The sequence below is a fragment of the Aythya fuligula genome, chromosome 13, assembly GCF_009819795.1.
Source record: "Aythya fuligula isolate bAytFul2 chromosome 13, bAytFul2.pri, whole genome shotgun sequence".
Lineage (NCBI taxonomy): Eukaryota > Metazoa > Chordata > Aves > Anseriformes > Anatidae > Aythya > Aythya fuligula.
The window spans coordinates 881,704-904,636 of NC_045571.1; the positions used below are offsets into that span (position 1 = coordinate 881,704).

At 39.1% G+C, this 22,933-nt stretch overlaps 1 protein-coding gene across 8 annotated transcripts in view; it reads left to right on the plus strand.

The window, feature by feature from the left end:
- Nucleotides 1-22,933, plus strand: part of GRIA3 (glutamate ionotropic receptor AMPA type subunit 3) — a 158,449-nt gene that overhangs the window by 55,886 nt on the left and 79,630 nt on the right. For all 8 annotated transcript variants that reach the window (XM_032196007.1, XM_032196006.1, XM_032196005.1 and 5 more), the window contains exon 4: nt 16,332-16,519. In XM_032196007.1, the coding sequence (XP_032051898.1) occupies nt 16,332-16,519 (188 nt within the window). The remainder of the gene's footprint in view (nt 1-16,331; nt 16,520-22,933) is intronic.

Sequence of the window (22,933 nt, forward strand, 5' to 3'; positions counted from 1 at the left end):
ATGTCATATTTCTTGCAAGGTGCTTTTCAGACAGTCGGCCTCATCTCTGTTATTTTTGTCTCATCTCTTGGAGATGAATGGTGCTTTGGTACCACAGGGGTCAGGTGAAGCCATGGTACATAGTTGTGCCTTCTAGTGGTGAGAGTGCTTTTGCAGATGGAGTAAATGAACACAGACAAAATCTTGTGTTGAGACTGTCTCATCTCTTAGCCCTAATGGCATGTATCACTCATTCTCACATCGGGATTGCTGAAGCCCTCACAAATACTATGGTAAAAATTCCATTAAAACTGATGACAGCTTTTTCTTTGTCCTGTTCAGTTTTCAAAGCAAAAATCCCAAGCATCAGAATAGAAGCTCCAAAATCCATTTAGCTAAGTAAGAAAAAATTACCAGAAAAGCAAGCTGTTCTGTACTTCTTGTGGAGGATACAAAAGTTGGTATTTCTTCCAGAAACCTGATCACAGAGGAGTACTGCATGCTATTACATTCTAGCCAGTGGCTCAAGAAAGGAGCTAAATGCCACAGTATTGTAAGGAGAAGTTGCCCCTGTTCCAGGCCTCTGGTCTTTTTAGACATGGTCAAATAGTGAGGTAAAACCAGCTTCTTCCTCTACGGTTTATAGAAGTGTATAGTTTAAGAGGCAAGCCTTTAACTTAGTCTTAAACAGCCTCGAGTTGTGCCAGGGGAGGCTTTGGTTGAATATCAGGGAGAATTTCCCCACAGGAAGCATGATTAGGCATTAGAACAGGCTGCCTAGGGAGTAGTGGAGTCGCCATCCTTGGAGGTATTTAAGAGATGTGTAGGCGTGATGCTCTGGGACATGATTTGCAGTGTTAGGTGGAGGGTTGGACTTGATGGTCTTAAGGGTCTTTTCCAACCTCAGTGATTCTGTGACTGTATTCTAACTTTATGCTTTGGAGCCTTATTTTCTAACTGTGCCTGAAAGTTACCCTATGCAGCAACTCCACTTGTTTTTCCCATGGGATTGTTGCATTCAGCTGCTAGGAGTTGCTTTGAAAATGCCCAGTGGAATATCACCTTCTGTGGGGGAAACACAGTCAGGGTGCATCAGTTTCACTGTTTAAAACCATTAGATTTGCTGACCATTCAGTATAAAGTCAATCCTGGTTGGAACAGAACAAACCAGCCAGAAAAGTATTATACAGCTTCTGCCCCACCCTGGGAACCAAAACAAAACAAAACACTTGAAATAGCCAGTTAGCAATGCATCACTGAGGTCAGTGTGTGTATTTCAGATACAGGCACTGTGCTTTTATTTACTACTCTGTGTAGAGGGATGCAGACTGTACATCCAGCAAAGGAAGGAAGAGCTGACTTCTATCACATTCCACCTGGATGTGGGACTGTGCTTTAGCATAGTCTGGGTGCTGCCACATCTGAGGCTTTCTAATCTCTTGCCTTCCTTTGTGCTAGTAGTGGTATGCTGGAACAGTTGGAAGAGAAGCCACAACCTGGGTCCTGAGATGCCAACAAGGAAATTGAAGGCATTATCTGAAAGACAGCTGCTGCAGAAGCTCCCTGGGTATTGCAAGGCACTCCCACGGTGCTAGAGGTGGATCCAGTGTGTGTCTGAATATCGGTGTTGTTGCTCTGAGGAGCTACATGAAGGATACAGGAAATGAAGCTTCAGTAGGGAGTGAAACCTTTCTCACATTGTCAATACTCAGTGTTTATTTAAGAGAAAAATCAAAAGATTGTCTGATAGCAAAGAGCTTTCCTGTGCCACGCCAGATGTTCAGCTGCATGCAAAATTCCTAGAGAAGCTTCTGGGAGGTATGTCTAGTGTATTAGGCATTTCCATGCTACTTGAATCTCAGGTCTGTTGACCATGTACCTGAAATGCTGAAATCAATGGACCAGAAATGCTCTTTGTGACTTTTTAAAAGATGATCATTGGGATTCAAATTTACCCTTTCTTTGGCCATTATAAAAACAACTATTTAGAAAGATCTGTGTTATTCCTGATAAGCCTTGACAGCTACATACTAATTTCTTGTTAACAGACATGAGTTTCCACTTTGGTAAGTGCTGCTGGTTCAAATTAGAGTCCTGGTGTTTGAAGACATCTGTCAGGAGGGAGCTAAGAAAGATGAGTTGAAGTTTATAAAGCTGACAAATACAGGTGATGAGGCTTGCCTTCCATTTTTTTCTATATAACAAAATAAAACATAATTTTGCTTCTTCTTTAATGTACTGCAGATGGCTAAGTTAATTTTAACTTAAATTTTAACAACTTAATTTTTAACTTCAAGAAACCAGCCAGTTTATTGCATTTAACATGAAATAATAAGCCACTAGCCCAGTGGAAAAACTACAGCACATGTGGTGCAAAATCACATAATTGTCTTGCTGATACGTATTTAACAGTGTAAGCAGTTTGACATAGTGCTTGATGCCATTCCCTCTGCAGTGAATGGCAAAGCTCCCTGGAACCTGGTGCTGTTGGAGGGGTGTTCAGTGATTGGGATTAAGTGATTAACTTAGTGATTCCTAAGTGTGCCTCAAAAGAAATACTTGCAGGTTTAGACTGTAAATGAGTTCTGTATAGCTGTTGACAGTAAGCGTTGTGAACCACTTTGTGGTCATGGCCTGATGAGCAAAAGCATTACACAAAAAATGTTGCAAATTGCTTGCTTTTAAGTTCTGAATGGCATGAGGTCCTTTTTGTCTTTCGGATACATATGCTTAGAACCAAACTCAGTCTTTCTGTGAACCCTTTTAGGAGCAACACATATAACCTCTGCAGGAATACAGCTGACATATTCAGAAGTGTTCTCAGAATTCCCACAAAAATTCCAGATGTCTCTAGCTGAAGCATATTTAGGCTTGTGGTCATTGACAGCGTTTTAAATCTTTTTCTTGTATGGGGAATGGAAAAGAGCTGATCTAGAGAATATATGGTTGATTTCTCTCTCTCCCTGCTTCACTCCCAGGGTGTTATTGTTCCAAGATGTAAAAATATTCCTGTATGTGGAAAATGAGGTACTGGTGTTACATGTAAGGCAGAGAAACTGGAAAGTCAGGTTGTTTCTCTTCTGCTATTCGGGAATAGATGATGGCATAAATCTAGCCTTCTATGGAGTCCTAAATACAAAGGACATTTGGGAGTGTGCTTAAATTAGGCTGAAGGTCTGCTGTGGCAGATCCGCTAATGCTACATGGTAGGACCATAATCTCAGTGTGCATTTGTTTTTAATCAACCCTCAGTTCCACATCATCCAAAGTGATAGCAGCGATTTTTTTGGGCAAGTAAATGAGCAGAAGACATGAAGTATAGCAAGGGAGTCAACAACAGTGGTATTTCTGGTAGACAGGAGTGAAGACAGCAACAAGATTTCCATTACCAGCAGAGACAAAAGGGCTATCCAAAGAATAAGGGCAGAGATGCCCAGTGTAGACTTCTTTAAATAGGGACAAAAATTTTGCTGCTTTTGTTAACAATAGCTAAGGCAAGTGTGAACTGGTCTGTGCAGTAGCACAGAATGTGATTCATGACCTCTTGATACACTATAGTTTATAGCACAGTCATAATAACCCAGTGTTTAAAGAATATGCTTTTAAAATGTTTCCTTTTCTTTTTTTTTTCTTTTTTTTTTTTCACAGAAAAAAAAACAGTAGAACATTTTCCTGTAAAAAGAAAGGTGTTGGCTTGATATTTCACTACAAGGAGAGGGTTAGCTTTGAGAACAATCAGAGGGGACCAGCTCCCTGGAGTAAACACTCCCATTATATTTTAAGCCTGGAACATCATTAATAATTAGTCGGGATAGATGGATTTTTTTTATTGAATTCAATACCAGTTCCTCACAGGCATGACTGTCCTGATTTTCCATTGCTTTTCATACCTGCACAGAGATTATTACAGTGGCACAAAACGTTAAAATAGATCTTATTTAGTTTACTTGGGGAAAAAATAATGACTAAACATCTAACAACAAGTGCCACCCAACTGAAGGAGGCAGTGGTGAATGATAAACTTTTGTTTTTAAGCATTCATCTGTGCATAACCTTTACAACCTTCCCATTCTGTGTATCAGGGACCTCACTTGTTCTGTGAAACTTTTCTCTACCTGAACAACTACAGTAATGATAAACTGAGTGATAAGGACCGTGTTTGTGCTTCTAGCTTTGTGCACCATTCACGATATAGTTTCTATTTCAGATTAGATAATACAAAACTTTTTGCATGTTTTATCGTTGTAGTTTGCTAAGTATGCAGTCAGATTTGTGAGGCTTTGGAGTCACAGAAGAGTAGTCATGTATCAGGGTAATGTCAAAACAAATGAAATAGAAGAGTTCTTTTTTTCCACTGAATATCAGATTGAATATTCAAATAGCATATAAACATTTTAAATAAGAGTAAACACTTGGCAGTGTAATTGGGTGCGAAGCCCAAAGTAATTGGAGTACTGAGGTTGACTGATCCCAAGGATGTTTTTGTTGCAGCTTCCTAATTTTACGAAACAGCTCTGAGAAAACATTGAGAACAATTTAGTTTCATATTATGAAAATAAAGAGCTTGTAGTTTAGATGCAACCCCTTCCTTTCGTAATACATATTCTGCCACTCTGCAACCACTGATAGTCTTTCTCAGATAAGTGCTCAACCCTTTTAGTCAGGTAGTCTATCTGTGCACTTGTTGAAAGTGTTGCAATGAAATAGCTAATTAACAGTGTATTCTGTAGAGAGTTCTGTGCCACTTTCTAAGCAGGCTACAACGTACCTATTCTGAAAAGCGCATATCCTGTTTTCATAAATTATTTCCAAAGGCATACAGGACAGGTCTTTCAGAGGTATTTAGGGTTTTAGCATAAATGTAGGCACATTTCCAAAAGCACCTTAAGCACTTGAAGTTAAATCAGCAGAGTGCAGGTACCCAACCTGTTCAGATGCTTCAGCAACTGCATCTTAACTGCCTCAAAAATCTACTCCTACCATCCTACCCGAGTCACTTTTGAAATGAAAGGCAGATACCCATGAAAATGTTACCTACATTGCACTGTGATATGCGCTTTTCTGAAAGGATCACAGGCAAAGGCATGATTTTTTTTTCACATACCAAATTGTTTCCATTTCTAGATTATATAAGTCTTTACCATTTACCATGGGCACATGGTGAATGAAGCACTTGTAACCTTTTATTGATACTGTTCCATGTTCGTGGTGATGCAGTAGTGTACATTTATGCTAATATGGGGACAAATTTTGAGGTTATATGCCTGTCTATTGATACGTCTTTTATATGCAGAATCAGTTTTGTCTAAGGTAGGTTGATATATGGTAAGGTTGAGCTTTTGTTGAAATTGCCTTTGAAGTCATATGTTGTTCCCTGAATTCTGTTTCTCTATGAAGCCCATCACATTAGTCTTTCTAACCATCAGTTATCAGAGCAATAAGTTAGGCAAACTCTGTCCATGCCTAGCTAATGTTACTTTTTTTTTTTTTTTTTTTTTTTTCTTTTGATAGTTCAAAATTGTGTTATGCCTTCCTGTGTAAATTCCATTTGTGGAGCATAAAAATGAAGGGGATGGCACCACAGAGGAAAAAAAAATCCAATCCCTGAGCATAATGTCTTGGAAGGAGGTATGCTGTGATCACAAACTAGAAAATCTGGATCTGAAACCCAGCCCTTGTTAAAGTGTGGAGCCAACCCCAAGATTATTCTCCTTCTCCTTCATTCCCCAAGTGAGCACATCAAAACTTGGAAAAGTGGAGCCAGAGCTAAAGTTTTGAATCACATTCCTGCCTTACTTTAGTGAATATTTATGCTGGGATGTTCACACATTTCCATTTATTCCAGCATAGTATTTCATCTAAGCTGCCTTCATGAGCTAAGTTAGGAATAACATACGCAGTAACTGCCCACAGATAATTAAATCTGTGTTTTCCCCCATCTAAGTATACTGACTACAGCCTCTGTACTTAGAAGTTGCAAAATACAAAGCAGCAGCCAAAAAAAAATGTGTTGTAGCAGAGAAGGGATGTCTAATGCTAAAATTGTTAATGTTTTTTTGTTGTTGTTGTTTTGATATAATGAAGCAGACCTCTAATATTCAAATTGGATTATAAAACTGCATATTAACAGGGCATTGTTTCCACTCTACTATCTTTCTTCAATAGTAGGTAAAGATCAAGGAATCTCCTCACTGACAATTGGTAGTTTCTGCTCTGTAGATGATGTGAACCTGTTTTGTGTCACCATCCTGCAGAATGAACCAAGTCTCTTTGATGTCCAGTGCACGATGGTGCAGGAAGTAATGGTGTTGGGCCACTGAGCCCATACATACTCATTCTGCCTCCTCATTTGTGTTAAATGTCTTGAAAAGTAACTTGTTACCCCTAAACTTTATGCTGGGTCAGGTGTTTTGTTGTATATTGATGTCATACTAACCATCTACTAACTTTGTTGTCATACTGTTGCCTCACTGTAGCAAGAATCAGTGTAAAGGAAGTTACGTGATACATATCTGGTGCTCTGGTCATTGCAGTGGAACTGTACTTGTGTGTTCAAGCCCAGTTCAGGCCAAGTAGTCAGGGAGGTGTACAGGTCTGTCTCAAATTAATATGAGACTTTGTAATTAATGAATACGTGCTTGTTATGAAGAGAAATGCTTGAACTGAAAAAATATAGGTAACAGTGCTGTATAAAGGCTCCATGTTGCTAGCTGTTGGTAATAAAAAGGCAAAAGTAATAGAGTGACTGAAAAGAAACACACATGCAGGCTGTGACTATGGATCCATAAATTATCATTTATATTATCATAAAAACTCATTTAAATTTCAGAATATTTTTAAAATCAGCACTCACCCTTTGATTGCTATATTTTTTTAGTGTTCAGAATAAATAAAAGGAAATTAACTTACAGGCTGGGACATGAGATGTATTCCAGATGCAAGGGCAATTAAAATGCTGGATACCAAAGGGTGAGATGTTGATGAAGAGAGACTTTGAAAGGCTGATAGCATCTGTTAACGAAAATTCTCAGAGGCAAAAGATTTGTTTGCTCAGGTAGTTTGAGAAACAGAAAGTATAGATAAAGGTTAGGGACAGGAATAAATATTTTTCTAATGATTGACTGAAGGTCAGATAGAAAGAACAATTTTACTATGTTTGAGGACAGTTCAACTAGCATAATTCTTCCCAAGACATTTATCTGAGGTGAACCTAGTTGTTTTTTGTGATGAATATGTATTTCAGTTCAGTGAATATGTATTTCAGTCTGATTACCATAATCTCCTGTGATTGTTTCTTCAAAGGAATAAAATTTATCATTTCTTAGACTCAGCAGCTCTAGACATGTTTTTAAGAGAAAGCAGGCAGCAATGCTCTTGAATGTTCATGCTAAAAACCCCGTATGTATCATGGCAAAGAATTAACTTGTTATCAATAATTTTAAGTTTGCAGCATACATTGAAAATACATTTTTAGCTCTTTAGATTAATGCAGGAATAAGTGAAGCCAAGTTTTAACTATTTTCCAAATCCTCTGCTGTTAACAAGTAGATAAGTTTCCCTATTCTAATATATCAGAATAAGTGCACTAATATTCTGTTTTGGCTAAAGAAGTTATTGAAGATTAAAAACGAATTCATTTTTATTTTCCTTTCCCAAATGATAATTTCACACAATATTTTCCTTTTAAGTTTATCTGTAGATGTGCCAAAATTGTGCAACTTTACCCTGAATGATAAACAACTCTTTCCATCAGTATCCCAGTTCAGCAGAGGCTAGGTAGCTTTCCATTTATTCTAGCAAATAACATCAGATACAAAATGATTCTGATATAACATAATGATGGTTTTACTATGTAATTTCACTGGCTACTGTGTTTGTAGGCAGTATAAGAATCTTTAAATGTATATGTTCAACTATGTTATCGTTTGACATAAAAATAAATCCTAGATAAATGAATCAGGAGAACATGAATTTGAATTTTGGCCCTATTACTAATTCTCTTTATGGTACAGGACAAATAATTTTTCATTCTTCATGAAATTTATTATTTGTCTATTTCATATGGGAGTGTTGATAGTAAAACTGTTAATTTGCAGAGTTTAGAGATGTATTTAATATTAACATTATTAATAAATTTTTAAGACTTTTTCTGAAACTGAATGATATAAAGATATCTCCCATGATATGCACTGCTTTGTGTTAAGTATAGACTCTGTGGGAGATAAATATCCATGCCCTGTGCTTCTGAAATAATGAAGCTAGGCTAAAATGTGTCAATGAGGCACTGATAGATCAGGAGTTCTGCAGGTTTATTGAAGAGAGGAAGGAAATCCACGTAGCTGTATCAATGCCAATGGGAAGGTCAGTATTGTGTACATTGTGTACAGGAGCAGACCTTTTGTTTCCTAAGTAAAATCAGTGTTCATCACACCACCCCACTCAGATCAGCCAGTCAAGCCTTGAGAAAGGTAGTTCGACAGCTTGGCTCATCACCGAGCAGCAGCCTGCTGTTGCTTTATTGTAGCTTTTCATTTCCCGTTTTCTCCAAGTGATAAAATAAGCCAAATATATCCCCTCAAAGTCACTATTGTCATCAGAAACTGAGTTGGATTCACCATGTATGTGTCTTGTAATATCTTCACATGCTCAGATTTTGGCTTTTTTAAGCTTTCCCTTTGAGAACTGGCTTTACATGGAGTGTACTTCGGTTGTCTTGCAGACAAGTTAGGTTTTCTTTTCCAGCCTGGTAATTGCTAACTATGACTCCTAATTAGAGTCTTTTTGCTGAGATAAATATGTAAACACAATTAGGTATGTATTTTTTAAGTGCAGTAATTAGCCTCATCAGTTGAGTGCTAGTCAACACATTGGGATTTTTGTTCTCTTTTAGTTTCTCAATTGCAGGTACAGGTTGTGAGTGATTCCTACAAAATGATGCCTTACAGTTTCATGTCTGTGTTATCTTCCACTGATTTTCTGTGTTACAAACATAGAAAAATGGCACTGCTTCTGCACGGTCTCTCTCTCACAACTAGAAAGAAAACCTAAAAGGTTGTCATCCAAATGTGCCTGGAGTTAAGGACAGACCACGGCCAAAGCACCTCACTTGGGCCTGACTTTGGTCAACTTGATGGCATCTGACATCAAGAGGATTATGGCTGAGGTTCTGTCCAGGGTGGCCAGATCTGGTTTCTTCAGTAACCAATGGATGGGAGTAATGACAGAACCCAGCTTTAGTTGTCTGAAAGAAGTGGTGGTAATATCTTGATTTCTCCATTTTTGCCCCGAAGAACTTCTATTCTGATTACATCATTCAAAGGCTTTTCATCTGAAGGCTACTCTGCAGGCCTCAGAGCATGGTGTGGACACATTCCAGCTCACTCCCTTTAGAGGCAGTAAACGAGGCTCCAAAACAGTATGATCAAGGGATAGAAGTGGTCACAGGTGAACAGAATGAGTGGAGCCACTACAGAAGGCTGCATTTAGACAAGGCTATGATACATGTTGTTGGTTTCCTGACACCAGTAGGATGCTGGACGGTCCAAAACAAATGGTTTATTCTGAATTTGCTGATGTCAGTTGGAGTATGTCATTTCTGGACAATTCAGAGCACTCAGGGAAATTGGTGTTGGACAGGGATATCATTGGAGTTAAACTCCAAGTTTTGAATCCCACGGTATTTATGACAGTGTTGTGCTTGCTTCATAGTTTCAGGCTTTCAGGTCTGCTGGAGAGAGACCTGAAAGCCCTGGATTCAGTGTAGAACTTGGCAAATGAAATCACTCTGTATTTAAGCAGTGTAATTATTTGTATGAAGATTTCCTGAAATTTGGAAGTTAATTATTTTTAATGTTAATGTAGTTTTACCATTTCACCATTTGCATTTTATAAAAACAGTTTTCCTTTTTGGAGGGCTTTCCTTCCCTATCCCTAGGCCCACACCTCCTCTCGTGACAGCATGCCCTCACCACTACCTCTGTCAGCCTTCTGATAGCATCAGCATCAAAAGTTCTTAATAATAAGTACACAAATGATACCCTACAGCCTATGCCCACTAAACAACAAATCACTCTTCACCTTCTGTCACTTCTCAAAATACATTTTTTTCTTTGATCTTCTGTGCTAGTTCTTCTGTCTTCTCTGCACAAATGTTTACCTGTTATATTTTCCTCAAGCAGAACATAGTCTTGTTTTAAAATGTCTCTATTTCATCTGTTTTCTGTTACCCATCTGCATCCAGGAGACTATAATAGCTCAAATATTATTCTTCATTTGGAAAAATTGAAATAAAGATTGGCATAGTAAGGCTAAAACTAGAACACAGCTGTTTCGATAAACTTTGGATCATATTATTGTATTGAGGTATACCTATCTGTCATACGCTAGGAGACCTGCCAACATCATTGTGAAAGTCATATGTAAAAGTTCTCTTACAGAAGTGACAGCATTGTTTATGGCATCTTTATGTCTGACCTTGGTTATTGTGCTCTTTGGTTCCTTACTGCATTACTCTCATTTTACAATACCACAGCTGCATTCAAAAACACTGAGTTGCACTGACCTAAAACTTGAGTAAAATGTGGGGTGAATTAGATACAACAGTGTTATAGAAGAATGGATCAAGGTGAAAAGCATTCAGAATTTTTTTCTTTTTATTTAAAAAACAAAAGGCTTTTTCTTGCATTCAGCAGGTCTGAATTCCTACGTATTTAGCTACATCCAATCCTGAACAAATGCAGACCAGATGGTTCCTGTAAATTCTCCTTTAGAGCCGGGCAAGTTCACATTCACACAACCAAGCTGACATGTCTGTTTGTATAGTTTTCTGTGTTTATGGATGACAGTTTGCAGTAATATATGTGTACAGGGTAGATTAGAGGTTTACCAAATAGGAAAAGCAGAAGAAAAAAACAACAATAGTGTGTGTTTGCAACTGGGTCTAGAAGGTTGTCTGATACCAGAATATCAAAGTGCAACACATCACATGTTGCTTGCCAGATAGAGGTGATCAGATCAAAAACAGATGGAATGTGTTTATTCAACTTTTATTTAATGATTAGAACTCGCACCTGTTGGACAAGGGAGCACTCCAGTGTACTACTCATTTGCTACGTCTCTTCCTGGTGACCAATTTTAGTAGCTTGTTCATTGCTTCTTCCACCACTGTAAAATCATTACATGGACACAAGTTAGGCAAAGGATACTTACCTAACTGACATGTTTGGATTTTGAATGATGGCGTGTGTTTTGGGTTGAGTAGATTCTTTTTAATCATACATAATATGTTGAGCTGTTTGCTGTTAAATGAGTGCTAGGCCAAGTGCCAAACACACAGAATATGTAAGTGTATCTCCGCTTTCAGACCTCTGGTACACTTTAATGTAAGCTGGGATCACAGCATTTGTGTTTGCTTGGAGAAGCACTTGCCTTGATGACCTCCTTCCTGGTGAGTTCGTTGTGCCCTTGTCAAATGTGAGTCCATACCTAAATCCCCAAAGTTCATTCATGAACCAGAATCTTAGTTCTTTGGATCATGTCACAGATTGAAAACACAAGTATTTGTATCAGCACTGATGTTCATTCAGCTGGCACAAACGTGCTGCCTTCCAGGAAGATACCCGTTTAAGATCTTCAGTACTCAGCAAGGCAAAAGAAAGAGGGACTGCAAGCGAAGATTCTTTCATTTGTAGTAGGAGTTTAAGGTCCGAGATCTTACCTGGAACATTCAGAAACGAAATTATTTACATCACTCCTAATTTTTTCTCAGTAAGTGCTTTGGTGTCACTTGTGAGAGCTCACGTGATGCTGCAGACATTCCAGTGTGGTCATTTGCTCATGAAACATTAATGACTGCTGTTATTTAAATAAGTTTACTGATTATATATGTAGAATTTCATCTGGCTGAGCAAATTGCTCAGATGAATTTTGCTTATGTAGATGTGGGAAAAGTTTTATGAGCTTCAAAGACAGATGAAAAGGACTAAAATGTCCTCTTTGCCTGTTTTAGTCGGGTCAGTTGAGACATCCTTGTATCAGAGGAATGATGTGAAAGACAAAGATACAGGCTTTTGTTCTCTGGCAGAAGTGTGAATATACTGGATGTATGAGCGTCTCAGTTCAGCTGCAGTGAGGACTGCCAAGAGTGTAATTCTGTCTGGGATGTTTAATGCACAGATACAGCATTGCAACAAATGATATTTTCCATGTTTTGAGGGAAATTAATATTAAATATTTTCCCTCTTTTGCAAGCCTCAGTCAGCAAAAATCAAAATACTTGCTCCAGTTCACTAAGTGGTGAGCTGGGCACTTGTTTTTGTTATAGTTTTATTGCTATAGTTGCCTCCAGCCCATCATTTTGTGGACTGTTTAGATGAAGGCTAGCTTTTTTAAATCATCGCTCTTTTAAGAATAAGCCAGACAATGACACACTTGAATATTAAGACCAGGATTGCCTGTGCATTTAGTAGGTGCAGATCAGATTGGCTTGTGTGATTGCATTTGACAATCACAGGTAGAACCACTCCTCACTACATGGCTAGAAGGAACCAGAATATAATGTGGGTCTTTTATCTGACCTGGCAAGTATGGACATTGCCATCAAGTGACCAGACATAACTGTAAATCAGTAATACCAACACATTAATAATGTAGTGCAGCAAAGGGATGTGGTTCCATCAGAAAAGGTAGCATCAAAAACAGCTCTTCCAGAGAAATATGTCTTCCATCCTGTTTCTTTTGCACATCCAAGGTCTGACTGAGGAAAAAAGAGTTTGAAGGATCAGGCTGGAGTCTGAATGAGTTTTTCATCTTGTCTGTGTTTATATTAATGTCTGCAGAATGAACAATCACTGAATTTTAGTAATGGTGTCATGAGCCTGTTTAGATGCTGTCATTGCCTAGAAGGAAGTCAGTTTTTCTTGCCTTACCTGATATTTTCTGGCTTTAGCATTTGAATTAGTATTAGAATTTAGCATTAGAATTAGTATAAGCCAGCGACAATATTAACAAAAACCTTTCCTGCATGGCTTCTTTGCTGGCCATGCATTATTGGTCCTTTAGCCTTTTTGGATAGATCTGATGCAGACCATAGAAAAAAACTACAGAACAGAGATAGTTCAGTAGCTGGCTGGTTTCCTGTAGGGTGAATGAGATGAGAGGCACTCATGAGAGTTCAGCACCTCCAAGGTGCTCAGGGCAAGCATCTCTTGAGAAGCAGTCACACAGTGTTCTTACCGGAGGGCAGAAAATGGAAAAGTTCATTGCACAGGTCTGGTCACAAAACAGGGAGTACGATTTCCCCTCTATTTACCAAAGCAGTGCCTGAGAACAGGCACAGATCGCATTGTTGTGTTAAAGAGTGAGAGAAATTCACATCTGAAGATAAAATGGGCCTTTTATTTATACAATCACGCAGCTTATGTAACAGCACTCTTAATGGTAAAGTACAGCTGGAGCCTGGAATGTGTTGTTTACAGAAATACTATGTAATAGGTAGCAATGTAAAATGTAGTAAATGGTGCCGAAGGCAAGCAGCATAGAGAGAGATCAGAGCCTGGGAACTGGGAACATGCACTAGTGAAGAAACAACTTGGTTGCCTCTCTGAAAGCAGGAAGTGTGGACAGTGTTTTTGAAAAGAAAGAGGAATGGGCTTTGGGCGGTATCAAAGGACTGGCCTTCCTAGAGGAAGAAGTCCCATGAAAAGCTAGTTGACAAAGTACAGACGGTGACCACAAGGGAGATTTCAAGAACTGACGAGGATAAAGGGGACTGTGGCTATAAAGATTTCATGTGACAAGGAAGAACAGGAGGTAGAGAAGGCAGAAATGATGAAGCTCCAGAACTGGTTTTATCACTAAGACTTGTATGGTTGTATTTTCATGCAGAGAAATGCTGCTGAGTAACCTTGCTCTTCTCTTTCTTGAAATGTTAACCAGTGACTAATACACTTGTGCAAAACCACCCCACTCCACAAACACACACGTGCCTGGTGACAGGACGAGGAGGAATGGGCTTAAGTTGCGCCAGGGGAGTTTTAGGTTGGATGTTAGGAAGAACTTCTTTACTGAAAGGGTTATTAGGCATTGGAACGGGCTGCCCAGGGAAGTGGTGGAGTCACCATCCCTGGAGGTCTTCAAAAGACGTTTAGATGTAGAGCTTAGTGATGTGGTTTAGTGGAGGACTTGTTAGTGTTAGGTCGGAGGTTGGACTCAATGATCTTGAGGTCTTCCAACCTAGAAATTCTGTGTGTGTGTGTGTGTGTGTGAAAATTAGGAAAATTGCCTGCTTTTCTTCAGAGATATACAAGGCTTGACAAAATGAGCTCTGACTCAAAAATGTTAACTGAACTCAAGGTACATAGCAGTCAGTCAATGGCACCTGCACTCCAGCATGTTCATTTTCATTTATTTCCTTTAGACAATTCATAATTTTGTATGTTACTAGTGAAAAACAGAACTATTGATTTTCTTTGTCATGTTTTTATAATCCTTTGAACCATTTTATTCAATTCTGAGTGTAAAAAATAGACTTACCATGACACATACTTACACATCACATGAATGATGAAACAAAGTTGTAAATATACATTGCTTACTGGAATGACTTCTTTTCAAAAACATATCTTTATACTCAAAGTATTTGTAATTCCCCATTAGTAGTATTTATGCTCCCACATCAAAATTCCTCATTTGTAGCCAACCAAATATCTTAGGCTTAGATCTTCCTCCTACATGTAATGGAATCATAATGCTGTCAGAGACATCACAGCCATCTTTGTAGAATATGATGTTAAGGAAGACTGAGTTCATTGTACTATACATATGTAAATGCCTCCCTTTTAGTAGTCTCAGGGGAAAGAAGATGCCAGAAAGAATTCTCAACCAGCCTAAGTATTGTCACCACCTTTCATGGGATAGTAAAACACATTCATACAAGGAAACACATTAAGAATCAAGGAGGCTGCACTGGGAAAGTGAGGAAATTTGAGTGAGACTTAAGGAAGTCACATAGTAAATTATAATAATCTAACTGCAGTCTAGAAAATCACCCTCTTTACTTGTTTGTATCCATAATGATGTGACTCCTGTCTTCAGACAGTCACGACAAATTTAGCACTGTAGCCCTACAATGACACCTGAGTTCAGGATAGCAATTTGTACAATTTAAAACAGGGAATGTTTTGTTTTTGTGGAGCTCAAAGTCTTTTCTGTTTTGGGAGCACAGGGAACTATTTATTGCAGAGCACAGTGAATTGATCTGTTGAGCATGTATATTTATGAATGTGTTTGTAGGTGTAAAGTCATTCTTAGCTTCTCAAGCCTGGCTGGAGAAATTTACAGTATGACTAAATGATTGGACTGAAAGTTCTGCATATAAATTATCTGAACAGAAACATAGCTCACATGGATGCTTCTGTACAAATAAACCACATCAGAAAGAACTTTATCGATTTGAGGTAGATGGACTCTCTTGTTTACTGGCATCCACCCAGATCTGAAACAATTAGAATGATGCAAAAAATTGAATCTCCCTGAATCAAAACAGGTAATTCACCAAATTCTCATACATAGAATGACTTGAAGGTTACTGTTCCCAGTTCCCAGTTTCACCATCTTTCACTTGGGGACTTTACTTGAGTTCTATCTGCAGCCCAGGCACAGCTGTTCACAAGAAATGAAATGCTGTTGCTGGTATAATTCCTCACAGTGCAAGCTTTGGTGAGTCCATGCTGCTTCTCTCCTCTGTTTCAGGTGCTAAATGAATTGGTGTTACCTCAATGTAAGCATCGAAAGTGTAGTTAATACTGCTACACTATGTATTTAAAAACATTTTTTGAAATCAAATTGAACATCAGTAAAATATTCTCCTGTGATTCAGGGCTCCAATAACCAGTACAATGACTTAATTGGCATTCTTACGCAGTACTTGGATCTTTGCCAGTTAATGACCCATTGCTGCAGTCTGCACAGGCAAATTACCCCTTCTGTCTGGCTCTTGAAACTGATGGACTTTTGCCCAAGTAATGGCTGCAGGCTCCTATTCTCAGCTGGCATGGACCCCAGCATGACCATAAACATCCCTGAGAGGGTCATAATATGATATATTGGACAGATTTTGATATGCCTCACAGTAATATACTGATGAACAATTCTGCTGAATCAGTGACTTTGGCAGTGGCATAGCAGAAATAAGACACACTGTTGCTTTCTCAAGTAATGAAGCAATTGTAGGCTATTAGTTAGTCTGTGTCTCTTTAGATGGAATAATTTTTTGTGAACCCTTTGTCAAACATCCAAAGTAGTTCTTATATTTGTTCTGTTTTTAAATGGCTGCACTGTCTCTTCCCCTACAGGATTTTCCATTCTCCAGGCAATTATGGAAGCAGCAGTTCAGAACAACTGGCAAGTGACAGCCAGATCTGTAGGAAGCATAAAGGATGTTCAAGAATTCAGAAGAATTATAGAGGAGATGGACAGGCGACAAGAAAAAAGATACTTAATTGACTGTGAAGTAGACAGAATAAACACCATTTTGGAACAGGTACATTTTTAAGTTTTTCAGGCATTGTGGTCTCTATATAACAGATTTCCTTTGTGTTTTGAGAAGCATCTATTTCTAGAAATTAATTGAATGTTCATTGAGATTTGAGTTCCAGTGCTTGGCCAGTTACCTAGTAAAATTAAAATTCTTCACCGATGCTCATAGCTGGTTGCAGCACTTACATGTAACCTACAAGGAAATGTCTCTGTGATATTTTTTGCAAAATGTTAATAATGAATTATTTTTAAGTAGGTTAAGATCCTAAAACCTCAACTGCCAGAGCAACATTATTTGCAGCAGGGATTACAAGACAGGTGTGGTTTGTTAAGTGGAACATGAGACAGGAAATAAAAAGCCAGTGAAGTAGTTTCAATCATGCTGAAGAATTCTCAAATGGAAATACTGCTAATGAAAAATTCAGCTGGTAGTACAAACTGTTTATTGGCACTCTGTGGGACATTAATCCCTTCCGTCTTCACTGGTATTACTGTTGACAGGCTTAAATTGTGGGTGATGCAGTTCAAACACCTTTACTGGGGAGGACTGAGTTTGGGGTGACTGGTTTGCTATTGCACAGCCTTCTAAGTGTTTGATTTGCCTCAGAGGAATGGCCATACCCCAACCATGACAGGGTGCCCCCAACATGCCTGCATCACTGTCTGTGCTGTGCAATGTGCTGGAAGAGATCGTATCATAACAGAGATACAGACACATCCCAGGGAGCAGAAGCAGGACAGGTCCCTGCCGCCTGGCTTGAAGCAAAGGTGGGGTTGGTATAGAACCAAGTCCATGCAGATTGTTTATTCATTAGCATGCAGGGATTTGCTCATATTAAGACTGAAAGGCTCTCTGATTATTGCCACTTCATAAATTTAGTTGTGGGTTTAAGGTATACATGTAGAGCAGATCAAAAGTAGCAGTTAAATTTCATAAAGCTTTAGCATGTCTTTTAGAAATGTTGTATGGTAAACTAGTAGCAACTGACCTCGCTGCCATAAACAAAGCCTAGAAAATGGAAAAGATTTATTTATTCACTGAGGTTTTTTCTCAAGGTATTCAGTTCCAATCAAGCCTTAAGGTGTATCACTGATGTGCATCTTTTGAAATTAGTTTTCATGAAATCTTTGTCCTAAATTGTCTCAAATATTTCTGAAAGATCTTAAAATTTTCTTGCAGTTGGATTTTATGACTCAACCAGTTTTAGCCAAGCAGTTAAATATAATCAGTCCATTGCTTTTCAACCAAATCCATAAGACATTTTCACACACAAACTCTATGTCATGTATGTTGCCTTACAATTGTAATAGGATTATTTCTACTTAATTTAATTGAAGGTACCTCATGAACACAATTGTTTGAATTTGCAGTACCAAAAATGGATTTACAACTTTTTCTTTAGGAAACAAACTAGGTAGTAAAGCAAATCAAACGTAGCTTCTGAGATAAATACTCTAGTAGTAATCCTGTCTTGTTAGCAGTCATACAAGAGGATTCCAGTTATGCAGCACTTTCATTGGAGTATTTTCCTATTTATTTCACTGGGACCATTCACTTCAAAGAATTGTCCAAGCAGATCCCAAGCTGATGCTTCTTATGCTAAAAATACCTTCTGGCAACAGTTTCCAGAGATATTTTTATTAATCTGAGACCGTAGAGCAGTGACATGAGTTTCTGCAGGGAAAGTCAGTGCTAGTGGACCCCAGGCCGATAGCTGAACAATTATTGGTTTTAGGCTTTTCCTTCTCCCTCGCCTCTGCTTGCCTTGTTATCTTCTCATAAGGTAGCTAAAAGAATTCACAAGCATGTGCAGTACTTAAATCCAGCCAGCTAGTTTGCTCAAGGGAGTGGTGAGTTGTCTTCTTTATAGCCAACTGTGTTTGCTGATAGCATACCATCGAGGGGAAAGATAACACTGGATTTGCATATTTCAAATCTCGTGCTTCATGGCAGTCTAGAAAGTCAAATCAGTGCTTTGTATGGAGTCTAGAAAGTCTGCTCAGCTAAGAGGCAGTACCATCTGCACACGTTAACAGCATGCTGACTGCACAGCTGCAGGTAGCCTTGAAGCTTTCTACCAGTGAGGGCAAGGGGAAGCCAGGCCTCCCTGCCTGTGATGGCAAAGCATGGGAGGACAAATTCTTCCCACTGAGCTGGCATAGGTTTAACCATTTCTTTCCATCAGGGACAGCAGCAGCACTTGTCAGAGAACCTGGACTTGAGAAGCATAAATAGGACTTACTAAAGAGCAAAAGTAACAGCAGAAATAAACAGTCTGGAAGGCACTAAACAGTCTGCGCACATGCTGAGCTCACTATTAGACTTTTGGGCTCCTGGCCAGGCCATTCGGCAAGCTCGTCAGTTCTCTGCTCCAGAAACTACATATCATGGCTTCGTGTTAGTGCTCAGATTAAATAAGAATGACCTCTTTTTCTGTGTTAGGCTGGTCAGTTTGTACAGTTCTCTTCCTTTGATGCTTTCTTCAACCAGCTCAAACTAGGATGCATGGCTCTTCCAAAGGTGTAAGTTTATCTAAAGCCAATTACCTATTTGAGGATTTTCTTCTGGGACTTCAGGTCCTGCTTGGAATACTTTGTACCTTCCTCCAGTGACGTGCAGTTACATGAGACAGTGACCTTCAATCTTCCGTATACCTTTAGCATCTGGCACATCTATATGTCCTTATATTTCTAAAAGCTGATACCTATCATACGAGGTGCTTCTCTTCTCAGGGCTGGCTGGTACCCAGGAAAGGATGTCTCTCTCCTGGATCTCCCTGGTATGTAAATGTAAGGGAGGAGAAAGAGGACACCTCAGCTCCTGCTCTTCCTGGGTAACCTTTTTTTGTGCCAGATTTCCCTCTGCAGCACGTCTGGTTTCACTCCACATCCAGAGAACCTTGTGCATGACCCCATATTGTGTCCTAAAGGTGGATGCCCAAATCACCTCTGGCCCTGTCTCCTCAGCTGCAGAGTAAGAGGAAGCAGAGAGATTAATAGTCATCCTCTTGGTTACAATCTGTTTCTTTTTTTTCCCTATAGTTCTATAACCATGTGGATCCATATCCCTCCTTGCACAACAAAACTATATTCAATTTAATCATCTAGTGGCCTCTCAAGCATACAGATAGCAACATGCAAAATTCATAAGCTCCTCACACTTCTTGTCCCTTGATGCTAAAATATTCCAGTATTCCTTCACAGATAGATATAAAATTTTGTCCTCATAAACAGAACATTTTCTTCTGAGAACTAACAGTAAGCTTTAGCTTGTTCAACCATGTATTTAGAGACATGTTTTTGAGTTAAGAAATGGGTTTTTCTTATTCCCAAGATAACAAACTGTATTTCAGACTAGAGTGGCTTTGTATCCATTTAGAAGTAAAACTCCCGAGGGAAAATAAGGAGGAAGAAACTCCTTTCAGGATCAAAATGGTGAAACTTTACAAAAGACCTGATTATTCCAGAGACTGCATGCTTTTATCAAAATGACACTATCTCTAAACATAGTTATATAGACTAGACTCCAAGGCAATCTCTACTGAGTGGAGGCATCTCACAAAGCAGAAGTAATATTGTAGTAGAGAATGCAGTCCCCAAAATTTTACAATGACAGGCAAACCGCTGAAGGAGACTTGAAGTAAAACATCCATAAGATTAAGGGTAATCTGATTGACTGAACTCTGTCCAGTGCAAGTACTGACTATGGCTTGACCTTTGAGTCTGAGATTTCGAGATTAAGATGCTCTGCAGGTTTTCAGTGCAGCCACTGCTGCATCCGTCTGCAGAGTGGTTCAGATCTCAGACGAGTTGTTTCACTGCACAAGAGCTTTCCCATTTGGGGTGTAAATACAAAACAGCAGCGTTTCGTTGCACCAACAGACGTAAAAAACAGCAACGATAACTGCCTATAAACACAGTGGGACACTTGAAGGAGAGAATATCCAATATGTACAATGTTGTGTAATGTCACTCAGAAAGTGGTACAGTTCATTTTTATGTTTCCAGTGAACTAGAAACTTAAAATTTAGGGCATTTCTTCATTAGGTGCCCATGAGTATTGTTGAAACCAGGATCTAAAGCAGAATGACAGGTCACTTCTTTCCCCTCACATCTTCAGGTTTGTATGGGCATGTGGGGAGGAAAGGGGAATTACTTGAGTCAGTTACCCTCAGGACTGAAGCTCGCAAAAGGTAAGTAAAAAATGGGCATATGTCAAAACTGACAGCTGTATCTGCCTGAAGGGCCTACTGCTATCAGCTATAAAACTAATAAAGAGCCAGAGATGGATTGCTAAAGCAGGGAGAAGCAACATCTTGGCTTAATCTGCCCCATGTATAGCACATTTCATGTGTAGCTGGGGATAGAATTTCTAGCTTGTAAATAGTAATGCCTCTCCCAAGCTGTCATCAAGGCTTCATAATGCAAGGCAGATTCCAAATGACAGGAATTTAACAGTTTGAGTATTAGTCATCCCACAGAATGACTGAGGTAATGGCGCACACATTTTAAAAATGTTCAAGATGCGTTAAAGCACGATTTTAAATGTAGTTGATCAGTAATAATACTAATTAATATGAAATGTCCCACCATAAATGCACACACTGCAGCATGCGGAAGACTGATGCTAAGCAAATCTGGTTTCTTATGCCAGAGGCGTATGAACCTGAAGTCACCGTTAGAGTTTTTAATTTTCTGCAATAGTAGCAATTACTCATTTTATGTTTTATGATAATTCATGGGATATAAACACACACACCAATGCACACACATGCATCTGCTTTTGATATTTTACGTATTTTTATCACCACATTTGCAGTATGCCTTTATGAAGTTAGAGGCATATTTATAAGGCAACCTCTGCATTACCTTTAAATGTACAGTGATCCACAATATTTTCTCAGTTACACAGCTGCAAGTATAGAGCCAAACATTATCCCGGAGACAATGTTTAAATTGGTACCATTGCACTCAGAGATAGACTGTCTTTGCTTTGAATTTCAGATAACAGGTAACTAAAAGCACATTTTGCTGCAGAGTTTGCCTTCCTCTGCAGCTTTTCAGCACACAGAATTTGTGCATTTCTGTTTGCCTTCACAAAGCCCTCAGAGGGTCCCACTCATTAATTAGCCTGTGTCCACATCATAGGAGCTGTTTCTGAGCTTGGCACTAATTGTTACCCTTGCTGACAGTCTCAGCAGAAAAGCCAAGCCTGAGGGCCCTTTGGAGATAGCCTCTCACTCCCAAGTTTGATGTACTCTGGAAGGAAAGGTATGCATTGATGCTTCCCATGCGATACCTGGACTGTAGGGACAGGAGTTGGTTTTTCACTACCTCCACAGATACTTTCCAAAAAACAACATTCACAAGAAATCTTTGGAAAATGCAGAATATTTGTGGGGAAAGGGAGAGCTTGCTAGAACTTGCTTGACATGTGATCTCATTTTTTTGTTGCACTGTATTTAAGCATCTTGCCATCCCTAGCAGCTCTGGGAATCTTTTTTCACCTCTTGTAATCCACCGTCTTATTTTAAAATTGCTTGCTCACATGTCTAGTCCAGGTTTTAAAAAATCAGTGTTGTACACAAGTTGCTTTATTTCAGTCCTGGCATTTAATGTAGTTCTTTATTCTCTGTATAAAGGATAAACCCTTTCATCTTGGCAGACATTACCTTAATTTCTGCATCTGTCTCTCAAATAGTTTAATGCTTGAAATTCTGCTTCTAACCAAAGGCTTTCCTTAATTAGTTTCCAAGGCAACCATCTTTGCAACAATTCAGATGAACCAACTGCAGGGAGAGGAAGGAAACACACCATCAAAATTAATAGTAATAGCATAATACCACTGTGCAAACAGGCATTGTACATCACCAGAGACAGCGTGATAGTCCTGGTGTCTCATAAGTTCATTTACAAGCAAAGTCCTAACTCAGTAAAAGAACAGCCACACAAAAGTGTATGTCTTTTTTTCCCCAGCTGACGAAGTCAGGATTAATGGCCTCAGTGTGTTATGAATCACCCTGTCTGGGGGAGGAAGAGGACCACTGGTGCTTCTCAGGGCTCCTCATGAATCAAGATGTTCCCAAATGCACTTCACAGAGCACCGAGGTGCTGCAGCTCCAATTTCCAGAGTGGGACTTTCTTTTTTAGCCCAGAGGTTGGCGGTGTGGTATATGATACAAGTAACTGATAGCTACAGCCTAGTGGGGATGTCGCTAATATGAGGTCCCTAGGCGTGATCCAGAGCTGCAGTGCCTCTGCTCTGGACTACAGATGGATTTAGATCAGGCCCTAATACAGCAAAGTAACATCCCAGTGCAAATCACTCGCTGCTTATAATTGCTTTCAAATGCAATTCCTTTCTCTTATCCCACCTTCACACCAGAGCAATGCCATTAGCCTCCCTGGAGTAAATTAA